We start from the raw sequence: 21,718 nt of genomic DNA on the forward strand, positions 1-21,718 counted from the left end.
GAAATTTAGTCAAGGAAAAGATAACAGTTGATTAAAATCCCCAACTAACTAATCAGTAACACACGAGCAAAGTTCAAAATAGAAACATGCAGAATAAAAGAAGCCCAAGAGTCTGATTCTTAAAAGGCAAAAATCACACAAAGATTTGGTGGAAAATGAAGGGGATGAATCCTTGCCAAGGTAAGAAAAATGATGATAAGACTGTTTAATGAGCTTAAAGAAGACATTCAAAAACAACTCAATAAATCTCAAGAGAACATAGATATGGAGTTTGAGAAGCAGAAACAACTAAATGAACACAAAAAGGATATCCACAAATTCTAAAACAAAACCCAGGAAATTAAAAAAGAAAAGAGACAAATGAAATAAAGAAGACAGTACAAAATGTGAAAAAGGAGTTTAACAAAGATATGGAAAGTCTTGAAAAAAAAGAATTAAACAGAAACCTTGGAAACAAAAATTCCTTAAGTCAAATAAAAAATATAGTTGAAATCCACTCCTACTCCCACAGGCTGGAAAAAGTAGAAGACAGAAATTTAGAGCATGAAGACAAATATATATTAAAGAAAAAAGCAGAAGAATACTTAGACAAAAGACTGAAGAGCTGAGAAAGTAATACCCAAAACCCCTGTGACGCCATCAAAGGACCAAACCTATGAATCTTGGCCATTGAAAAAGGAGAATACGTGTAAGCTAAAGGTACAGATAATAAATTCATCAAAATAATAGCAGAAAATTTTCCAAATTTCAAGAAGTAGTACAGGAAGTCTCCAGGACACCAAACAGACATAACTAAAATAGAACATCTCTGCAGCATATTATAGTTAAAACAATTAGCACAGGAAGCAAGGAAAGAATATTGAAGTCTGTAGAAGAAAAATCAAATAACATACAAAGCCAAACCCAACAAAACAACAGCAGATTTTTCAACAGGAACCTTAAAAGCAAGAAGGGCTTGGAGTGAGGTTTTTCAATCACTGAAAGAAAACAATTTGAATACTGGGATGTTCTTCCCTGCAAAGCTATCATTCAAAATTGAAGGAAGAATAAAAACTTTCCATGATTAAACAGAAACTAAAAAAATACATGACCACTAATATAGCCCTTCAAAAGATTTTGAAAGGAATCCTACACACAGAAAGTAAAATAAACATACCCATGAAAGGATGGGAATTATTAAATCCCAAGAGAATAGCAGACAAGTAATTAGAGAGCAGCATAGAATTAGTTGCACACACACAACAAAACAACTAAATGGCAGAAATTACCACATACCTATCAATGTTAATACTGATTGATAATGGCCTCAACTGCCCCATCAAAGACATTGATTGGCAAACTGGATTAAAAAGGAAGACCCAACAATTTGTTGTTTACAGGAAACCTACCTTACAGACATAAAAAACATTGGCTTTGGCTGAAAGGATGGAAAAAGATTTATCAAGCCAATGGACCCCAAAATCAGGCAGGAGAAACAAAACTTACATTAGGTAAAGTAAACTTCAAACCTAAATTATTAAAAGGAGAAATACATAAAGAGGAATTAACAATTGTTAACCTATACATGCCCAATGTTGGTACACTCAACTTTATTAAACATATACTAGTGGACTTAAAAACACAGATAGACTCCAACACAGTGGTTGTGGGCATCATCTGTATTCTGCTATCACCAATAGATAGGTCACTAAGACAAAAATCAACAAAGAAACTCTAGAATTGTAAGACACCATAGATCAAATGGAATGACAGATGTCTCCAGAGTATTCCATCCTGCATAATATACATTCTTCTTAGTAGCCCATGGAACTTTCTCCAAAACAGATATTTTAGGTCACAAAGCAAGTCTTCAAAAATAAAAGAAAACTGAAATAACCCCCTGAATAACACAACAAAACTAGAATTCAACAACAAAAAAGAAACAGCAGAAAATAATCAAGCACCTGGAGACTGGACAACACATTACTTCATGATCAGGGGGTCATTGAAGAAATAAGGGAGGAATTTAATGAAAATGAAAGCACAACCTATCAGAAGCTATGGGACACAATAAAGGCATTGCTAATGGTAAACTCTATAGCCATGCAAATAAATGACCCAATACTGCATCTCAAATTCCTACAAAAGCAAGAACAAGTAAAGCCCAAAACTAGCAGAAATAGAGAAGTAATAAAAATAAGGGCATAGTTCAACAAAATTGAGATAAAAAAATCCATATAAAGAATCAATGAAACAAAATGTTGGTTCTTTAAAAGATAAATAATACTGATATAACCTTAGCAAATTTGTCTAAAATGAGGAGGGAAAAGACCCAACTTAATAAAATTAGAAATGAAAAAGGGGAGGAAACAACAAACATCAAGGAATTCCAGAAAAACATTAGGGACTACTTTGAACCTATATTCAAATAAATTGGAGAACTGAGAGGAAAGGGACAAACTTCTAGCCATATATGATCATCCAAATTTGAAGCAAGAGGCTATAAATCACATAAATAGATATATAACAAACAGTGAAATTGAAGCAGCAATAGAGTTTCCCAAAAAAGAAATGTATAGGACCTGACAGATTCACTGCAAAATTCTACCAGACCTTTAAAGAAGCATAAATACCAACCCTCCTCAAACTTTTCCATGACATACAAGAGAAGGAACACTGGGAAACTCATTTTATGAAGCCAGTATTGCACTCATCCCCAACCAGACAAGACACAACAAAAAAAGAGAATTATAGGCCAATTTCTTTACTGAATTTAGGTACGAAATTTCTCAGTAATATATTGGCAACCCAAATTCGACAATATATTATAAAGATCATAAACCATGATCAAGTCAATTACTTCCTAGGGATGCAGGAATGTTTCAACATATACAAATCATTAAATGTAATACTGCATATTAAGAGAAGCAAAGACAAAACCACATGATCACCTCATAGATGCAGAAAAAAACCTTTGACAAAATTTAACATCCTTTCATGATAAAAGCTCTGTTAGGAATAGAAGGAATGTTTCCCAATATAATAAAGGTTATATCTGGCAAACCAATGGCAAACATAATGCTAGATGGGAAAAAAACTGAAATTGTTTCCTCTAAGGTCAGAAATGAGACAAGGGTGTCCACTTTCTCCACCCTTATTCAACATAGTCTTGGAAATCCTAGCCATACCAATAAAGGAGGAAAAAGAAATAAAAAGAATACAAACAGGAAAGCAAGATGTCAAACTATCCCTCTTTGCAGATGATATGATCTTAGACCTAAAATACACACAAACTCCACTGAAACGCTTAGATATTACAAACAGTATCAGCAAAGTAGCAGAATACAAAATCAATTTACAACAATCAGTAGCCTTTCTATATGCCCACAATGAACAGACTGAGAAAGAATACAGGAAAACAACTCCATTTACACAGCCTTGAAAGATTAAATACCTAGAAATAAACTTCACAAAGCAAGTGAAAGACGTCCACAATGAAAACAATAAACCATTGAAGAAAGAAATTTAAGAAGACTACAGAAGATGGAAAGATTTCCCATACTCTTTGATTGTCAAAATCAACATTGTGAAAATGGCTGTATTATAAAAAACAATGTACATGTTCAATGCAATCCCCATCAAAATCTCAATGACATTCATCATAGACATTAAAAAATCAACCCTAAAGTTCATTTGGAAGCACAAAAGACTGCAAATAGCCAAGGCAACACTGAGCAAAAAATGGAACCCTGGAAGTATCACAATACCCAACTTCAAACTATACACAGAGCCATAGCAATAAAAACAGACTGGCACTCAAATAAAAACAGACATGAAGACCAGTGGATCAGAAGATCCAGATACATATAGCTACACTCCTCTGAAAGGTGCCCGAACACAAATGGCAAAAAAAAAAAAAAAACAGTTTTAACAAATGTTTCAGGGGAAAATGGATATCTGCCTACAGAAAGCTGAAACTAGATCCATGTCTTTCAGCCTGTACATGAAATTAAAAAGATTCTACACAGTAAAAGAAATGGTCACCAGATAGAAGAACCAGCTCTCAGAATGGTAGAAATCTTTGTCAGTTATACATTTGAAAACTGATTAACAACATACAGGAAGCTCAAAAAACTAAACTCCTAAAATAATCAATACCCTATGAAGAAATGGGCAAACGAAGTGAGCAGAGTTTTTTAAAGAAAGAAGTCCAAATGGCCAAAAAACACATGATGGTGAAGTAATGCTCACCATCCCTGGCCATAAATAAAGTGCAAATAAAAACCACATTAAGATTCTACCTCACTCCTGTTAGAATGGCTACCATTAAGAACACAAACAGCAACAAACAAAAACAGCAAATATTGGCAAGGATGTGGGGGACAGGAACACTTCTACACTGTTGTGTGAATGTAAATCAGTAAAACCACTATGCAAAACAGTATGGAGGCCTTTCCAAAACTAAAAATGGAACTGCCATATGATCCAGCAATACCATCTCTAGAGATGTACCTGAAGGAAATTAAGTCAGTTTATAATAAAGGCACCTGCATACCCATGTTTATTGCAGCATTGTTCACAATAGTTAAGCTGTGGAAGCAGCCAAGTTTCCCCACAACTGATAAATGGATTATGAAAATGTGGTATTTATATACAATGGAATTTTATTCAATCATAAAGAATAATGAAAATTTGTCATTTGCAGGCAAATGGATGGAAAAGGAAAACACCATCTTAAGTGAAGTTAGCAATCTTTAGAAAGCCACAGGTTGCATGTTTTCTCCCATATGTGGGATATGGTTCCAATATAAACACAAACAATATAATGAAAAACAGGTCATGCTAAGTGGAGGTTGTATAAGTGGGAGGGAGGATAAAAGAAGGAAGTTAAGAAGGTGAATATGATTTATTTATTTTCTAAACAAGAGGAATATAGTTTTTAAAATTTTTGTGCTGAGTGGGGGTACATTGTGGCATTCTCCCTTTTCCCTACTCCCCCCATGCCTGGAATAGGTTCAACAGGCATAATTTTTCCATTAACATATTTGTGTATGCAGTATTTGCACTATATTCACCCTCCCAGGCCCTTTTCCATGCCACTTCCTCCCCCTTCCCACTGATACCAACAGCCCCAGGCAGGACCTTTTCTGCCATGGTGCATTCTACCAGACCTAAGAACTAATAATGATGCTTCACAAATAATTCCATAAAATACAAAAGAAACTAATACTACCAAACACATTCTATGAAGCCAGTATTACCTTAATACCAAAACCAGATAAAAACACATCAAAAAAGTAAGTTATAGGCCAATAACCCTGATGAATACAGATGCAAAGATTCTCAATAAACTACTTGTCTACAGAATCAGATAACACATTAAACATATCATACACCATGATCAATTAGGTTTCATTCCAGGGATGGAAGGATGGTACAACATGTACAAATCAGTAAACATAAATACAGCACATAAACAGAACCAAAGACAAAAGCCACATTGCCATCTCAATAGATGCAAAAGGCAAAAAAGCCTTAAACAAAATTCAACATTGTTCCACAATAAATGCTCTGAAGAAAGTAGGAACAGAAGAACTTTCCTCTACATTGTAAAGGCTATGTATTATAAACCCACAGCCAACATTATACTAAATAGGGGAAAAACTGAAACTATTTCCTCATGAACAAGGCAAAGCTGTGCAATCTCCCCACACATATTCAATATATTACTGGAGACAGGAGAAAGAAATAAAAGGTATTCAAATAGGGAAGGAAGAAGTCAAATTATCCCTATCTAAAGATGGCATGACCTTATACCTGAAAAACCTAAAAACTCTATGAAAAATCTCTTAGATCTCAAATACATATTCAGCAATGTAACAGGATGAAAAATGAATACACAAAATCAGTAGCACTTGTATACATAAACAATGAACAGTCTGAGACTAAAATTAGGAAAATCATAACATTCACATAGCTCCTAAAAATTAGTGTATCTAGAAATAAATTAATGAAGGAATGACAAACCTACGCAATGAAAATTATAAATCACTAAAGAAAGAAATCAATGAAGATATCAGAAGATGGAAGGACATCCCATACTCATGTATCAACTGAATCACTATTGTGAAAATGGCTATATTACCAAAAACAATCCATATGGTCAATGAAATCAACATGAAAATTACAACAACATTCTTCACTGAGATAGAAAAGCCAATCCTAAAGTTTATATGGAAGCCCAAAAGACCTTGAATAATTGCCAAAGAAATTTTGAGCAAAAAGTGCAATGCTGGAGGTATCACAATAACTGACTGACCTCAAACTATACTTTGGAGCTTGGTACTGGCACAAAAAAAGAGAGGAAGAGTGGTGGGACAGAATAGAAGGCACAGACTACAGCCTTTTGATTTTCATCAACGGATCCCAAAACATGCTTTGGAGAAAAGACAACTTCCTCATCAAGTGATTTTCAAAAAACTCGATATCCATATGTAGAAGATTGAAACTAGATCCTAGTCTTTCACTTTGTAGTAGTATCAATTCAAAGTGGATTAAAAATCTTGATTGTAAGGTCAGAAACTTTGAAATTAATCTGCAAAAATGTTAGACCACAAAGGCATAGGTAATAACTATGAATAGAACTCTAGTAGCTTAATAATTAAGAAAAAGGATTGATAAAATGGTACTGCATGAAACAAAACCCTTCTGTACAGCAAATGAAATAGTTACCAGACTAAAGAGACAGCCTATAGAATGGGAGAAAATTTTTGCTAGGGAAAGGGATTAATAACCAGGATATATATAAGGAGCTCAAAAACTTAACAGTGCAAAGAATTAACAACCCACCAAATAAGTAGGCAAATGAACTGAACCTACAACTCTCAAAAAAGAAGTAAAAACAGTCAATAAGTACATGAAGAAATGGTTAACATCCTTGGCTATTAAGGAAATGTAAATCAAAATATTGAGATTTTACCTCACTCCAGTAAGAATGGCTATCATCAATACCACACACAACAACAAACGCTGGTGAGAATTTGGGGAAAAAGGAACAGTGCAATGTAAATTAGTGCAACCACTATGGAAAGCAGTATGGAGGTTTCTCAAAAAATAAAAATATACCTACCATATGATACAGTGTTACCACTTCAGGATATTTACCCAAAGGAATTTACTCCAGAATATGATAGAGCCATTTGCACACTTATGTTTATGGCAACATTATTCACAATAGCAAAGCTTTTGGAAACAGCACAGATGCATTATAATTGATGAATGGATTAAGGAAATGTAGTATATATACACAGCAGAGTATTGTTCAACCACAAAGAAGAATGAAATTATGTTGTTTGTAGGTAAATGTATAGAAGTGGAGAATATCATATTAAATGAAGTAAGCCAACCTCAAATAGTCAAATGTCACATGTTTTCCTTCATATGTGGAAGGTAGACTCATAAGATAAATGCACACATAAATACATACATGATTATATATGGGGGGAGAGAGAGAAAGAGAAAGAAAGAACACGATCATATTAGTGGGTCTATCTGAAGGGACTATGGGGAGACAGGACAAGCAAAGAGAATGTGAGTTAATAAAAAATATTGAACTATTACATCTGTGTGTGAAGATAATATAACCCAATGCAGTTTAAGTTGTCTAATAATAGGGGAAGGAGCCAATTGAGAAAGACTAAATAATGGCAGGGGCTAATCTGATTAAGGAACTGTATATGCATTTCTGAAATACTAAGACAACCCCCCCACAATGAACTATCAATGTACACTTGGAAACTGAAGGACAGGAAGGTAGAACAAGTCCTGCTCATGGGTCGGCCAGTAGGAGGGGCCAGGGCATATGGAAAAGGTGAAGAAAGTTGAATATGGAGAATGTATTTTTGTATTGATGTATGAAAATAGAAGAATGAAACCTTTTGAAATTGTTCTAAGAAGGGGGGAATGAGGAAAACTGATACAGAGGGTGAATCTAATTAACATATATTGTAAACACATGTTAACTTCATAATGTATCCCCTTGTACAACTATTATATGGTAATATAAAATAATTGCAATTGAGAACTCCAGTATAAAAGAACAACTTCTGGGTACTTGATTTGAGGGGTCAACATTACAAAACATTTACTACATGATTGAGGAAACTAAGTCCTTTTTCTCCTATAATTATTGTAATATTTAGTTCTGTTTACCTATTCCTAAACATTCTGCTGTTAACTCTCTTCCTTTCTTCCATTTATAGCTCTTCATTCTTTCCCTTTTAGCTATTTCCCACAATCCTGGTCTACTTATATAAGTAAGAATTTTCTAGAAAGTTTTATGCTTTAAGAAACCTGTTAATAAGATATATTTATATGACATTAAATTATTTGTAAATAATGAAAAATATATTAACAATGAAGAAAATATTACTATGTATCTTTATTTCTTACTCTTCTGATTCTTCATATTTTCTCTTTTCTTTTTTCTTCTCTGCTTTTCCAGTTTTTGTTATGTCTTCTTTGGGTGAAGTCTTTGTTTTCTGTGTAATTTTACATAAACCAGAGGTAAATGTTTAATCATATAGTAAATTATAAGGAGCTGTATAATAATACACATTACTAAGATTTCTACTTTACTTTGACAGTCACTTCTGTTTCAAGGAAAATTACATGATTAGAAGCAAAAGAAAACTAATGATGCAGCTGGGCATTTCTGTAAGTGTACTTTATTGAATATAAATTGTATAGAAGCTAATATATTCTTAAATAATTAAATTCATATAATAACCTGCAATCACCTGTCCTGTAATGAGTAATATGCTTTCTTGAAAGTCACCTGACTATTCAAACATACACAATAAGACCTGTAGCATCTACGGGGGAAGAGGGTTAGAAGCACATCATACAGAAGCACCATCAATGATACTAAATTTTAAATAGCAACAGTCAATTATGCAGTTTTTACAGTTACATGGTTTAGAATATGTAAACATATGAGACCATATAGCCCTTTCTCTTAAAAAAGACCTGGATGTTTTTCTGTGGAAGTGAGAGTGGGTGGGTTATAGCTTGTGAGTAACTATACGGTGAAAGGAGGGTTATTTGAAATTGAATAAAAATGTGGAACACCAGTTGTGAGTGGGTGAAGTAATTGATACACTCAGGGAATCAAAGATGCTGCTTTCTGCCCTCACTAGTGTTTTTCTTTTTCTTTTCATAGATGAAACAACACTCAATCACACAGAAAATTCAAATTATACTCAAATTGTGCAACAGTTTTGGAACAAATTTGCATCTCAAAACAAATATTATAGAAGAATTAAACATATGTTTTAAAATATTCTTTGTTTTTAAGACAGGATCTCACTGAAGTTCAGGTCTCACATTCATGATCTTCCTGCCTCCGCCTCCAGGGTGCTAGATAAGGGCCACCAGGACTGGCTAAAGCATTCTTGATTATTTTTTATAAAAAAATAGAGAGAAATTTAACAAATAAATTGTTAAAATTTTATGTGAGCTTAATAATATATGTCTCTTAAGATATGCAGCTATTTCTTGTTTTAGATTAAAACTTCCAATATTGGCCAAGTGTGCTATAGTTACAAAGTTATCACAAGTTAAATACATCAAATAATTCCTGAACAAATATGGGAAATTGGAAGAGTAATGAGTTTTAATGAATAACAGTTACATCCCAAATAATATTCTGACTTAAAAGTAAGCATTATATATATTGCCAACAGATAAACACTAAAATAATGAGAGGGGGAAAAAGACTAAAACATAAAGGATAAAGCATAAAGGATAGATCACCATCACTGAGTTGTAGGACATCTTTTCATGGAGTAACACACTTGGAGTGGGCGTTCATGATGGGGAGAAGAGGTAGTGGAAAAGAATAAATATTTGCAGAAATAATGTAGGTATTTAAAAAAATTGATGAAAATTTTAACCCTTCAAACTCACACCAGTATGAAGAGAACTAACTCAAGACAACACACCATAATCAAATTATTTAAAAGAAGTGATAAAGAAAAAAAAACCCTAAAAGCAGACCAATGAAGAAAGCAGATTATATAATGTACAAGAAAAAGGAGGAAAGAAGACTTTTAGAAACAGTGTAAGACAGAAGGCAAAAAACCCAAAAAAACCAAAGCATTTTTAAAGTGCTAGAATAGAAAAGTCATTCTAGAATTCCTGCTGCAAAGAAAACAACTTTCAAAACTGAAAGATAAAAGGATCTTTTTTGTTTTAGAAATCAAAGAGTGGAAATAACATACCAACAACAGACCTAAACAACTAAAAGATATTCAATCCATCTATCCAGTGCTCACTTGAGCAGCACAAATGCTAAAACCGGAATGATACAGAGAAGATTAGTACTGCCCCTGCACAAGGATGTCACACAAATTTTGAAGTGTTCCAAATTTTTATTTACATAAAAAACCCAAAATCAAACTATAAAAAAGAATACTTCCAGCAGAATAAAAATGATACCAGTTGGAAATATGGAAATATACAGATTAAGGAAGACACAACTGTTATAGAAAAACACTCTAATAATTTCTACCCATTGCACCTTGGTGCTGGAAAACACATAGAACAAACCTATGACTTCAGTAGTGATCAGCTGGTCCTCTGGCAGCCAAGACAGAGCAAATGGCTATGGTATTCCTTCCCTGCTACAAAAGAAAGACAAAAAATCCTCCCCTAGGGAGTTTGAAATAATGAAGCTGGGAACAGCTATGAAAATTACTGAGGCACATGCTTAAGTAGAACAAAGGAGGATTCAAAGGTGACAACTCAGAACAAGCTATATGAACTCTTTTATCTCTTGGTAAGTAAATATTCCAGGCCCAAGGCCCATTATTACATGGGCAGAGTCAAAGATCACATGTACAGGACTGCATTTCTCAAAAGTAAATGTGGATAAACATAAAGTGATTTGATTATTTCTTAAATCATTTTAGAGGTAATAGTACAACAATCCTAATGACAATATTTTTAGAATGTATATAATATATAGTAAAATATATGAAAACAATAGTAAGTGGAGTGCTGCTATAAGATACAATCACAAATAAGCTGGGCAGGGGGTAGGGGAAAGAAAGGAGAGAGAGAGAGAAAGAGAGACACACACAGAGATTTAGAGAGAAGAGAGAAGAAAGAGGAAACAGATAATAAGACTGACCATTTGAAACAAGAAAATCTTCCCTTTAAAACTGTAAAAACCAAGAGTAAATGAAAAACTCCACTCCCGTCACTTCTATTAAACATTGTTCTAGTGATTCTTTGACAGTTAAGCAAGGCAAGAAAATTAAATATGAATGAACTATAAATTTGAAGGAAAGAAAACTTTTGCACATCATTGTTCATGGGTACTTTGATTATGTAAATAATAAATAAAAATCTATTCATCATGACGGTGCATCTAGATTTTTAGATGGAAAAATCATTATGTAAAATTCTGCTGTACTTTTATAACAGCTAGAAAAATTTTTTATAGGATATAAATTAAAATAGCATAAATATATGAAGCATCTAATGTTAATCTAACTTAAATAAAGGAGAGCTTTATGAAGAAAAGTATAAACATTTTATTGTAAGGTATTAAATAAAGCCTTTTAAAGTGAAGCCATTTCATGTTCAAAAAGATGTATCAAGATAACAGAGATTTCAAACCTCTCCACAATTTAATGTTCAGAAACAGTACAATTATAAATTTTGACAATTTTGCCATAAAATTTACATGAAAGTGCAAAGGCTAAAAATAAATAAGGTCTTGTAAGCAACATGGTAATTTGTCTTGCCTACAAGATCTCAGGATTTATCTTAAATCTTCAGAGTAGGTGGAGCTGGATAATTTCAGACTGAATATCCTATGGGATACAGAGAAATAGCTATAAACTCCATCTCTAAAGGCTTCCTGAAAGAGCAGAAGTGGTGGCTGTTTGTGAATTTCTGTAGTTTTCACTTCCAGATTTGCTCTGGTTCTTCCGGTCACCAAACATGCTATTCAACTTTTCTTTCAATGCTTCAAATTACTCTAACACCTGACTCTGTTTCTCCCATTTACATAAAAAGAAAGTAAAACCCTTAACCAAGTCACAGGAACAGTGATTAATGTTTGCCAGACAAGAATAGGAATTGAATGTGGCTTGGTTGTCTATAAAAATAAATTTATTGAGAGATAATTGAGTTAATAAAAGGAAGCCTATTTTTCAAGAAAATTGATAATACTGTATTAGAATTACTTTATCTGATATATGATATGGTAATAATTCACTTCCCTCCATTCTATTAATCAACTTCCATGCTATATTTCATGTCAAAATAGAAAATCTCTCACATTTCATGGTGGTTACATTTATTTAATCGTTTATTCATATGTGCATACATTGTTAGGGCCATTTCTCCCCTCGCCCCCCTTCCCCCACCTCGCTTCCAGGCAGAATCTGTTCTCATCTTATCTCTAATTTTTGTTGAAGTGAAAGTGTAAGCAATAATAAGAAAGACAAAGACTTTTTGCTAGTTAAGATAAGGATAGTTATACAGAGAGATTCCTACCGTTGCTTCCATGTACAAATGTGTTACATCCCAGGTTGATTCACCTCTAACTGACCTTTTAACTAGTTCCTGATCCCCTTCTCATATTGACCTCTGTCACTTTAAGGTTTCTGTATTAGTTCCTCTGCGGTGGGGACATCAAATGCTATAATGTTTTTGGGTTTCTTAGATAACCCCATACCTCCTGTGTGTGTTCTCCCCTTATCATGTGACCCAAGTCCAACCACATTGCTATATTTACCCTAGATCTAAAGTCCACATATGAGGGAGAACATACAATTTTTGGTCTTCTGAGCCTGGCTAACCTTGCTCAGAATGATGTTCTCCAGTTCCATCCATTTACTTGTGAATGGTAAGATTTCATTCTTCATGGCTGAGTAAGATTCCATTGTGTATAAATACCACATTTTCTTGATCCATTCGTAAGTAGTGGGGCATTTTGGCTATTTCTATAACTTGACTATTGTGAATAGCACTGCAATAAACATGGATGTGCAAGTGCCTCTGGAGTAACCTGTGTCACATTCTTTTGGGTATATCCCTAGGAGTGGGATTGCTGGATCATATGGCAAATCTATGTATAGATTTTTAAGAAGCCTCCAATTTTTTTTCCAGAGTGATTGCATCAGCTTGCATTCCCACCAGTAGTGTACAAGGGTTCCTTTTTCCCCACATCCTCACCAACACCTGTTGTTGGTGGTGTTTTTAATGATGGCTATTCTAACAGGGGTGAAGTGTAATCTTAGTGTGGTTTTGATTTGCATTTCCTTTATGGCTAGAGATGGTGAGCATTTTTTCATGTGTTTTTTTGGCCATTTGAGAAAGTTCAGTTTGATTCAGTTACCCATTTCTTTATTGGTTCATTAATTTTGGGAGAGTTTAGTTTTTTGAGTACCCTTTATATTCTGGTTATCAGTCCTTTGTCTGATGTATACCTGGCAAATATTTTCTCCCACTCTGTGGGTGGTCTTTTCAGTTTAGACACCATTTCTTTTGTTGTGCAGAAGCTTTTTAGTTTTGTTAAGTCCCATTTATCCATTCTTTCTCTTAGTTGTTGAGCTGCTGGGGTTCTACTGAGGAAGTCCCTGCCTATACCTATTACTTCCAGAGTGTTTCCTGCTCTTTCCTGTACAAACTTTAGAGTTTTGGGTCTGATATTAAGGTCCTTGATCCATTTTGAGTTGATACTAGTACAGGTTGATAAACATGGATAAAGTTTCAGTTTTTGGCAGATGGTTAACCAGTTTTCCCAACAATATTTGTTGAAGAGGCTGTTTTTCTCCATCTTATATTTTTAGTGCCTTTGTCAAAAATAAGGTGGACATAGTTGCGTGGATTCATATCTGGGTCCTCTATTCTGTTCCACTTGTCTTCATGTCTGTTTTTGTACCAGTACCATGCTGTTTTTATTGGTATTGCTTTGTAATATAGTTTCAAGTTGGGTATTGTGATACCTCCAGCATTGTTCTTTTTTCTGACTATTGCCTTGGCTATTCATGGTCTCTTGTGTTTCCAAACAAATTTTAGGGTAGATTGTTGAATTTTTGTGATGAATGTCATTGGGATTTTGATAGGAATTGCATTAAACATGTAGATTGCTTTTGGTAGTATAGCCATTTTTAGTATGTTGATTCTACCAATCTATGAGCATGGGCGATCTCTCCACTTTCTATAGCCTTCCTCCATCTCTTTCTTCAGTGGTTTGTAGTTCTCCTTATAGAGATCATTCACATCCTTTAAGTTTATTCCTAGGTTTTTTTTTTTTTTTTGAGGCTATTGTAAATGGAATTGTTTCCATGTATTCTTTCTCACTTTGTTCATTATTGGTATATAGAAAATCTAATGATTTTTGTAAGTTGATTTTGTATCCTGCCATCTTGTTGTAGCTGTTAAAGTTATCTAGGAGTTTTTGGGTAGAGTTTTTTGAGTCTTTAAGGTATATGATCATATCGTCTGCAAATAGGGATATTTAGACAGTTTCTTTACCTATTTGTATTTCTTTTATTTATTCTTCTTGCTAATTGCTCTGGCTAGGAATTCCAGTACTATGTTGAATAGGAGTGGGTATAGTGCACACCCTTGCCTCATTCTTGATTTTAGGGAAAGGGGTTTCAGTTTTTCACTGTTAAGTGTGATGTTGGCTGTAGGTTTGTCACATATAGCCTTTAAAATATTGAGGTATATTCCTTCTATTCCTAGTTTTCTTAGAGCTTTTATCATGAAGTGGTGTCGGATCTTGTCGAAGGCTTTTTCTGCATCTATTGAGATGATCAAGTGTTTTTTGCCTTTTCTTCTATTAATGTGCTGTATTACATTTATTGATTAGCATATGTTGAACTACCCCAGCATTCTTGGGATGAAGTTGACTTGGTCATGCTGAATGATCGTTCTGATGTGTTGTTGGGTCCAGTTTGCCATTATTTTATTGATTATTTTTACATCAATGTTTATTAAGGAAATTGGCCTTTAGTTCTCCTTTTTGGAGGTGTCTTTGTCTGGTTTTGGGATGAGTGTAATACTGGCTTCATAAAATGAGTTAGGCAATTTTCCTTCCTTTTCTATTTCGTGGAACAGTTTAAAGAGGGTTGGTATTAGTTCTTTAAAGGTCTGATAGAATTCAGCAGAGACTCCATCAGGTCTGGACTTTTGTTTTGTGGGAGACTTTTTATTACTGTTTCAATTTCATTTTGTGTTTTAGATCTATTCAGGTGATTAATATCTTCTTGGTTCAGTTTTGGATGGTCATTAGTATCTAGAAATCTGTCCATTTCTTCAAGATTTTCAAATTTATTAGAATGTAGGTTCTCACAGTTATCTCTGATTATTTCCTGGATTCCTGTGGTGTTTATTGTTATCTACCTTTTTGAGTTTCTGATTTTACTGATTTGGATTTTTTTCTCTCCTCATTTTACTCAGGTTGCCACGGGTTTGTCAATGTTCTTTATTTTTTTCAAAGAACCAGTTTTTTGTTTCATTCATTCTTTGTATGTTTTTTTGTTTTTAGTTCATTGATTTCTGCTCTTATTTTTATTATTTCTCTCCTTTGCTTGTTTTGCGATTTGCTTGTTCTTGCTTTTCTAGGAGTTTGAGATCTTTCTGTCATGTTAATATATGTACTTATGGCTATAAACTGTCCTCTCAGAACTGCCTTTGCTGTGTCCCATAGGTTCTGGTAGGTCATGTTTTCATTTTCATTAACTTCCAGGAAACTTTTAATTTTCTCTTTAATTTCATCAATGACCCATTGATCATTGAGCAATGTGTTGTTCAACTTCCAATTGTTTGCATGTTTTTTACTCTTGTTTTTGTTGTTAATTCTGGTTTTAATTCATTGTGATCAGATAGAATGCATGGGATTATTTCTATTTTCTTATATTTGCTGAGGCTTGCTTTGTGCTCTAAGATATGATCAATTTTAGAGAAGGATTCATAGGCTGCTGAGGAGAATGTATATTGTGCAGAAGTTGGATGAAATATTCTGTAGACATCAGCTAGGTCCATTTGATCTATAGTGTGATTTAATTCTAGGATTTCTTTATTGATTTTTTTGGTTAAATGACCTATCTATTGGTTATAGGGAGGTATTAAAGTCTTCCACTACCACTGTGTTGGAGTTTATATATGTTGTTAGGTCCTTCTGAGTATGTTTGCTGAAATTGGGTGCACTGATGTTGGGTGCATATAGGTTGATAATTGCTATTTCCTTTTGGTGTAGTTCCCCTTTTATTAATATGGAATGTTCTTTATCTCATTTGATCAATGTAGGTTTGAAGTCTACTTTGTCTGAGGTAAGTATAGCTACTCCTGCCTGTTTTTGTGGGCCATTGGCTTGGTAAATCTTCCTTTATCCTTTCACCCTAAGCCATTGCTTGTTTCTGTCAATGAAATGGTTCCCCTTTAAGCAACAGATTGTTGGAACTTCCTTTTTAATCCAGTTTGCTAAATGATGTCTTTTGATGGAGTGGGTGAGTTCTTCCATATTCCTTTCAGTGGTTTTGAGTTGTTCGACTAATAGCCCTTCAGTTTTTCCTTTAGTTTCCATTTCATCTTTGAGTTCTGAGATTCTGTCTTCTGCTTGTTCTAGTCTGCTGGAGTGGCCTTCCATTGTGTTTTGTCTTTCAGTTTCATTCTTTTTTCTGAGGTTTTCCATATCATGGGTCATTTCCTCTTTAATATTGTCAATTTTCGTCTGTAAAGCACTTATCTCTCTGTTGTTTTCTGTTTTACTCTGGTATTTATTTAGGGCACCTATGAGTTCACTTATTTGTTTTTGTGTCTCCTCACATTCTTTATTTTTATTGTTTTGGAATTTCTTGAGTGCCTCTTGTACGTTTTTGTTGACCTTGGCTAGTAAAATCTCCATGACGTTCTCAGTGTTTTCTTGCAGGACTTCTTCTTTCTGGATGTTCTTCTGGGCTTTGTTGGGTTCCTTGGGATAGTCTTTCTTTGTTTTGTTGGGGTCTGGGACTGGGTATCCATTTTCTTCATTTTTCTCTAATCTTGTACTACTTTATTTTTGGGGGAAGAATGGTTTCCATCCCTTTTGTCATCTTCCCATCATTCCACTTGGTGCTGTTTCTGTCCCTGTTCAGTGTGTAATTTAGATTAGCTAGCTTACAAGAGTAAAAGTAATGAGATCAAGAAAGAAAGAGTACGAAGAAAAAGAAAGAAATGAAAGAAAAAATTAGAGAACCAAAGAAATTAACAGGGAGAGATGGTGTACTCACCTACAATGAACTAAACAAGCACTTAGAGAGAAAGAGAAAAAAAAAAACATATTCCAGGTTCATGAACAGTGAAGTTTCCGTCCTGTTAGTTCTGGTGTTACTCCTTCAGCATCCAGTCCTAGTGTGATATTTACGCAGTAGCTCTGTTGTTGTCCTGCCAGGTTGTTGGGACAGGAGACAGGTTTGTGTCTTCCCTATTTCGGGCAGTGGCTCATCTGCCTCCGACTGTCAGCCATCTATTTTTGCAGGCTTTATTTACTAAAGGTTCATGTGGAGAGCAGCTCCTTGCCTCCTACTCTCTTCTCTGGTGGAGGGGCTTGCCTGCTGGCTATTATTGCAGGCTTTGTTTACTAAAAGTTTGCATGGAGGGCAGCTTCAACCAGGAGCTGCATTTGCCTGGTGCTCACACCACACAAGACAAACAAAGCTGCCAAAGGTCTCAGAATTCCCTCACATCAAAACCAACCAGGAATTGCACTCTCCGGTGCTCATGCCTGGTGCTCATGCCTCTGCACACAGGCAGGCAGCAGTCCTGCCTGCCTTCCTGGTGTCTGTGCTAGCACTGGGCTGTCAGAATGCAGAGACTCATCCTTGTGTGTGGTGACAGGGATGTGACCAGTTGGTCATTTATAAGTGTAGTCACATTTGAGGGGCAGTGCATCTGGCACAAAAGTGTAATGGCCTTGAGGAGCAAGCAGCTCTCCTTTCCCTGCAACACTGCCCAGGGCTCCCTGGGACCAAGCACACTCAAGTTGGCACTTCCAATGCCTTCTAAGTATTGTCTTGACATCTGAAGCACGAGTGTTAAAGTGCCCATCTTCCAAAACCACCTCATTTTCAAGAATTAAAGTATGTTTTAATTAAAGTTAATGCAAACAAGAAGTCATACTTCTTAAGTGGTTAATATTATTTACTTCTATTAGATTTTTATCTATAGTTTGAATGTATAAACTTCATGAAAATGTCAAGGAGAAAGAGAAAATACAAAAGGAAACAAATCTTTTACCTTCTATTCACTCTACTTGGTATAATAAGCTGGGACTCACATATTACTTGATTGCATGGAGTAATATAAAATGTGTTTAAAAGGTATGTGAAAGCCCTACTTTACTGATAATCTCATGAAGTTTAATATTTGACCTAGAAATATCTTTCAGAATGCTAAATTGTGCATCTAGTTTTTATAACATTCTTTTGGCTTTGAAAGCTAACATGAAAATTTAGAAGACAACATTATTTTAGTGTTTTAAGTAAAACTGCTGCAAATTATTAATACTGAAACAAACTATAAACATTTAGATATCACTTTGCTTCCTCCGTAAAACAATAAGCTTTGTTTTATATACATATATATGTATATATTTGTGTATATTTATATACCATTATAAGCTACTAAAAATTTACCAACCTCTTCAGCTTTCAACTTTTTAAGTTCATTTTCCAGCACTGATTTCTCATTTGATAACAGATCAAAATCATCTTGCATCTCTTTATATTTCTAAAAGCAAATGTCATAATTTTAGTAGTAATGAAGGGCAAAAATTTCAATATAAAAAACTTGAGTACTTAATTATTAAGAAAGTCTTCAATAACTCATCAAAATAATGAAACACTGGTATTAATCTGTATAGTGAAGCTATTATTAGGATTGATAAAAGTCAAGAAACCAGAACTGGTAATTAATATAACTCTTCAGAGGACTATAGGATGTTACATTTTAATATTTCAGAAGTGAAGTTTTCCTTACTGACAATAATGTCCAGGAAAATGAAATGAATGTAAAAAATTTCTATTACATAGATTGGTAGAAATCTCTAATAAACTGATTAGGCATTGGACCTCTATTTAGGATAATGTTAAATGGCAATTTCTAGAGTCTAGAGTCTAGTAGGAACTCAAGTACAAAGTGAAATTTCAAATTGAGAGTCTTATACTTACTGTCTCTAACAAATCTTGATCCTGCAAAGCTCTGAAAAACAGGCCAAAATATTTATAATGTAGTATAGTTGACATTTATATTTGATCTTTGTAACACATTTACACATTTTCTTTGCAGTGTTTAAGCTAATACAAATAAAGTTTAGTGTACATTTTGACCATGACCTTAAATACCAATACCCCCAAAGAGATACTTCTGGATTGTTTTCTTTCCAGTGCAATTACATAATATTGCATGATTTTTGTTAACAGGTTGAATTTCTGTTTTGTCTTTTTATTCACACAACTAATTTTTTCACTTAACATAGTGTCTCGGGTCTATTTATATTTGATAAACTAAGATATTTCTAATTCTTTTAAAATGCTAATTAATATTCCATAGGAAGAATTGAAAAACACTTTTGTAGAGTCAAATAATAGACATTTAAGAAGCAGGCCTGATGGTTCCTGCCACTACTTCTGAACTCTACAACAGCAGCTGTAAATTACTGATAAATAATGCAGCTTCATTTATGAAAGCAAGCTAAAGGTCAGATTTGACTCATGGAACAGTTTGCCAAATTCCAAACCCTATAAATCATAGTTTTGACAAATGAATTCTTTGTTTATTAAATAAGAATTTATAATAGGTATGTTAAGATATAATTATCATGCCATGCAATCCAGTCTTTTCTAAAGTGCTCTATTAAAAGGCTTTTAATATAGTGACTATGTTGAGCAACCATCACCACTATAAATTTAGAATATTTTAGTAACTCACAGACAAACCCACACCCATGTATATTCCTTCTTAATTCCTACTTGTACTCACTCAGCCTTGTAAGTCAATAACATACTTTTGTCTCTACAAATTTTCATATTCTAGATATTCCCTATAAATAGAGTCATATAAAATGTGGTCTTTTTAGACTGGATTCTTACAGTTAGCATACCTTTTCAAGGTTAATCCCTGATGTATCAGTACTTTGTTCCTTTCTACTGCCAAATAACATTTGGAACACAAACACACACACACACACACACACAACACACACACACAGCCTTTTATTTATTGATTTATCAGTTTATGTGTATTTGGATTATTTCTTCCTTTGTCTAATGGATCTATCTTTTCATTTCTCTCATGTACAAAAGAAATAGAATTTGTGAAGCATATGTTAACTCCATATATAGAATAATGAGGAAATTACAGCATTTTCTATTTTGGATACAACATTTAAATTTCCACCAGCAATGTATAAGAGTCTTAATTTCTCTGCATCCTTCTAACAATTATTACTGCTTATCTTTTGTTATCATAAGTCATCCTACTACATGAAGTAATGTCTCATTGTAGTTTTTGTTTTCAATTCCTTAATGACAAAAAATGTTAAGTATCTTTTTTGAGCTCATCAACTATTTGTACTTTTACTTTAGTGAAATATCTATTCAGTTTGTTTGCCTACTTTTAATTGAGTAACTTATCTTTTTAGCATTTAGGTGTAAGAGTTGAATATTTCTCATTTTCTTTTTGAATATTTCTCACTTTGAGTTGTCTTTACATATTCTTAGTGGTATTATTTGTAGTAAAATATTTTTTTATTTTGAACATATTCAATTTATTAATTTTTTTTTATTTGGCTAATTGTGCTTTTCATGTCATTACCTATACTAAGGTCACCAAGATTTCCTCTAAAAGAGCTATAGCTTTGGTTCTTAAATTTAGGTCTTGATAATTTGGAGTTAATTTTAGTGCATGGTGTAAAGAAGGGACCCAAAATGATAAAAAGAATGCAACTGTACATCCGGTTGTCCAAGTACTATTTGTTTAAAACACTATTCTGTTCTCAACTGAATTATCTTATTTTGAAAATCAATTACAGATAAACACAAGGCTTTTTTCTGGACATTTATTTCTATGCTAATGATCTATATGTCTATCCTTATGTCAGTACTATAATTGCCTTGATTACTGTAGCTTTGTGTTTAGTTTTAAAATCAGTGAAATGTGAGTCTTCCAACTTGTTTTTCTTAGGATGGCTTTGGATAATTTTGGATTCTTTGCATTTCCTTATGAAGTTTGGAATTAACTTGTCAATCTTCAGCTGAGGTTTTAATAGAGATTTATGCAGTCTACACTTTAGTTTGAGAAATACATTTTGATATATGAAGTCTAGCAGTTGATGAAGAAGAGATGTCTGTCTGTTTACTGAGGTCTCTTTAAGTTGTTTGAATGATATTTTGCTGTTTCTGTGCACAGGTCTTCCTTGGACTTCTTTAATTAAATTTGGTGACATTTTCTTTAGTGCCATTATAAACAATTGATTTCTTTATTTCACTTTTGTAATGTTGGGTTGCTAGTGGTAGGGCTGAAGTGACAAAGTACCACAATCTGGGTGATTTAAGACAGTAAGAATTTATTTTATTTTATCATAGCACAAAGTATTAAAAGCCAAATATTAATGTGTTCATAGAGTCATGGTCATGAACCATGGTCTTTGGATTGAGGCAGCATAACTCAATCTCTC

At 33.8% G+C, this 21,718-nt stretch overlaps 1 protein-coding gene and 1 non-coding gene across 2 annotated transcripts in view; one reads left to right on the forward strand and one right to left on the reverse strand.

The window, feature by feature from the left end:
* Ccdc7 (coiled-coil domain containing 7) overlaps positions 1-21,718 on the reverse strand; it is a 137,318-nt gene that overhangs the window by 70,221 nt on the left and 45,379 nt on the right. The window contains exons 9-11 of the mRNA XM_074055399.1: positions 19,212-19,242; positions 18,682-18,771; positions 8,431-8,462 (exon numbers count right to left, since the gene is read on the reverse strand). Coding sequence (XP_073911500.1) covers positions 8,431-8,462; positions 18,682-18,771; positions 19,212-19,242 — 153 coding nt within the window. The remainder of the gene's footprint in view (positions 1-8,430; positions 8,463-18,681; positions 18,772-19,211; positions 19,243-21,718) is intronic.
* Positions 10,306-10,411, forward strand: LOC141417641 (U6 spliceosomal RNA). The gene has a single exon (XR_012442292.1). It is a non-coding gene; the product is annotated as a U6 spliceosomal RNA (small nuclear RNA).

The sequence above is a fragment of the Castor canadensis genome, chromosome 15 (assembly GCF_047511655.1).
Source record: "Castor canadensis chromosome 15, mCasCan1.hap1v2, whole genome shotgun sequence".
Taxonomy (NCBI): Eukaryota; Metazoa; Chordata; class Mammalia; order Rodentia; family Castoridae; genus Castor; species Castor canadensis.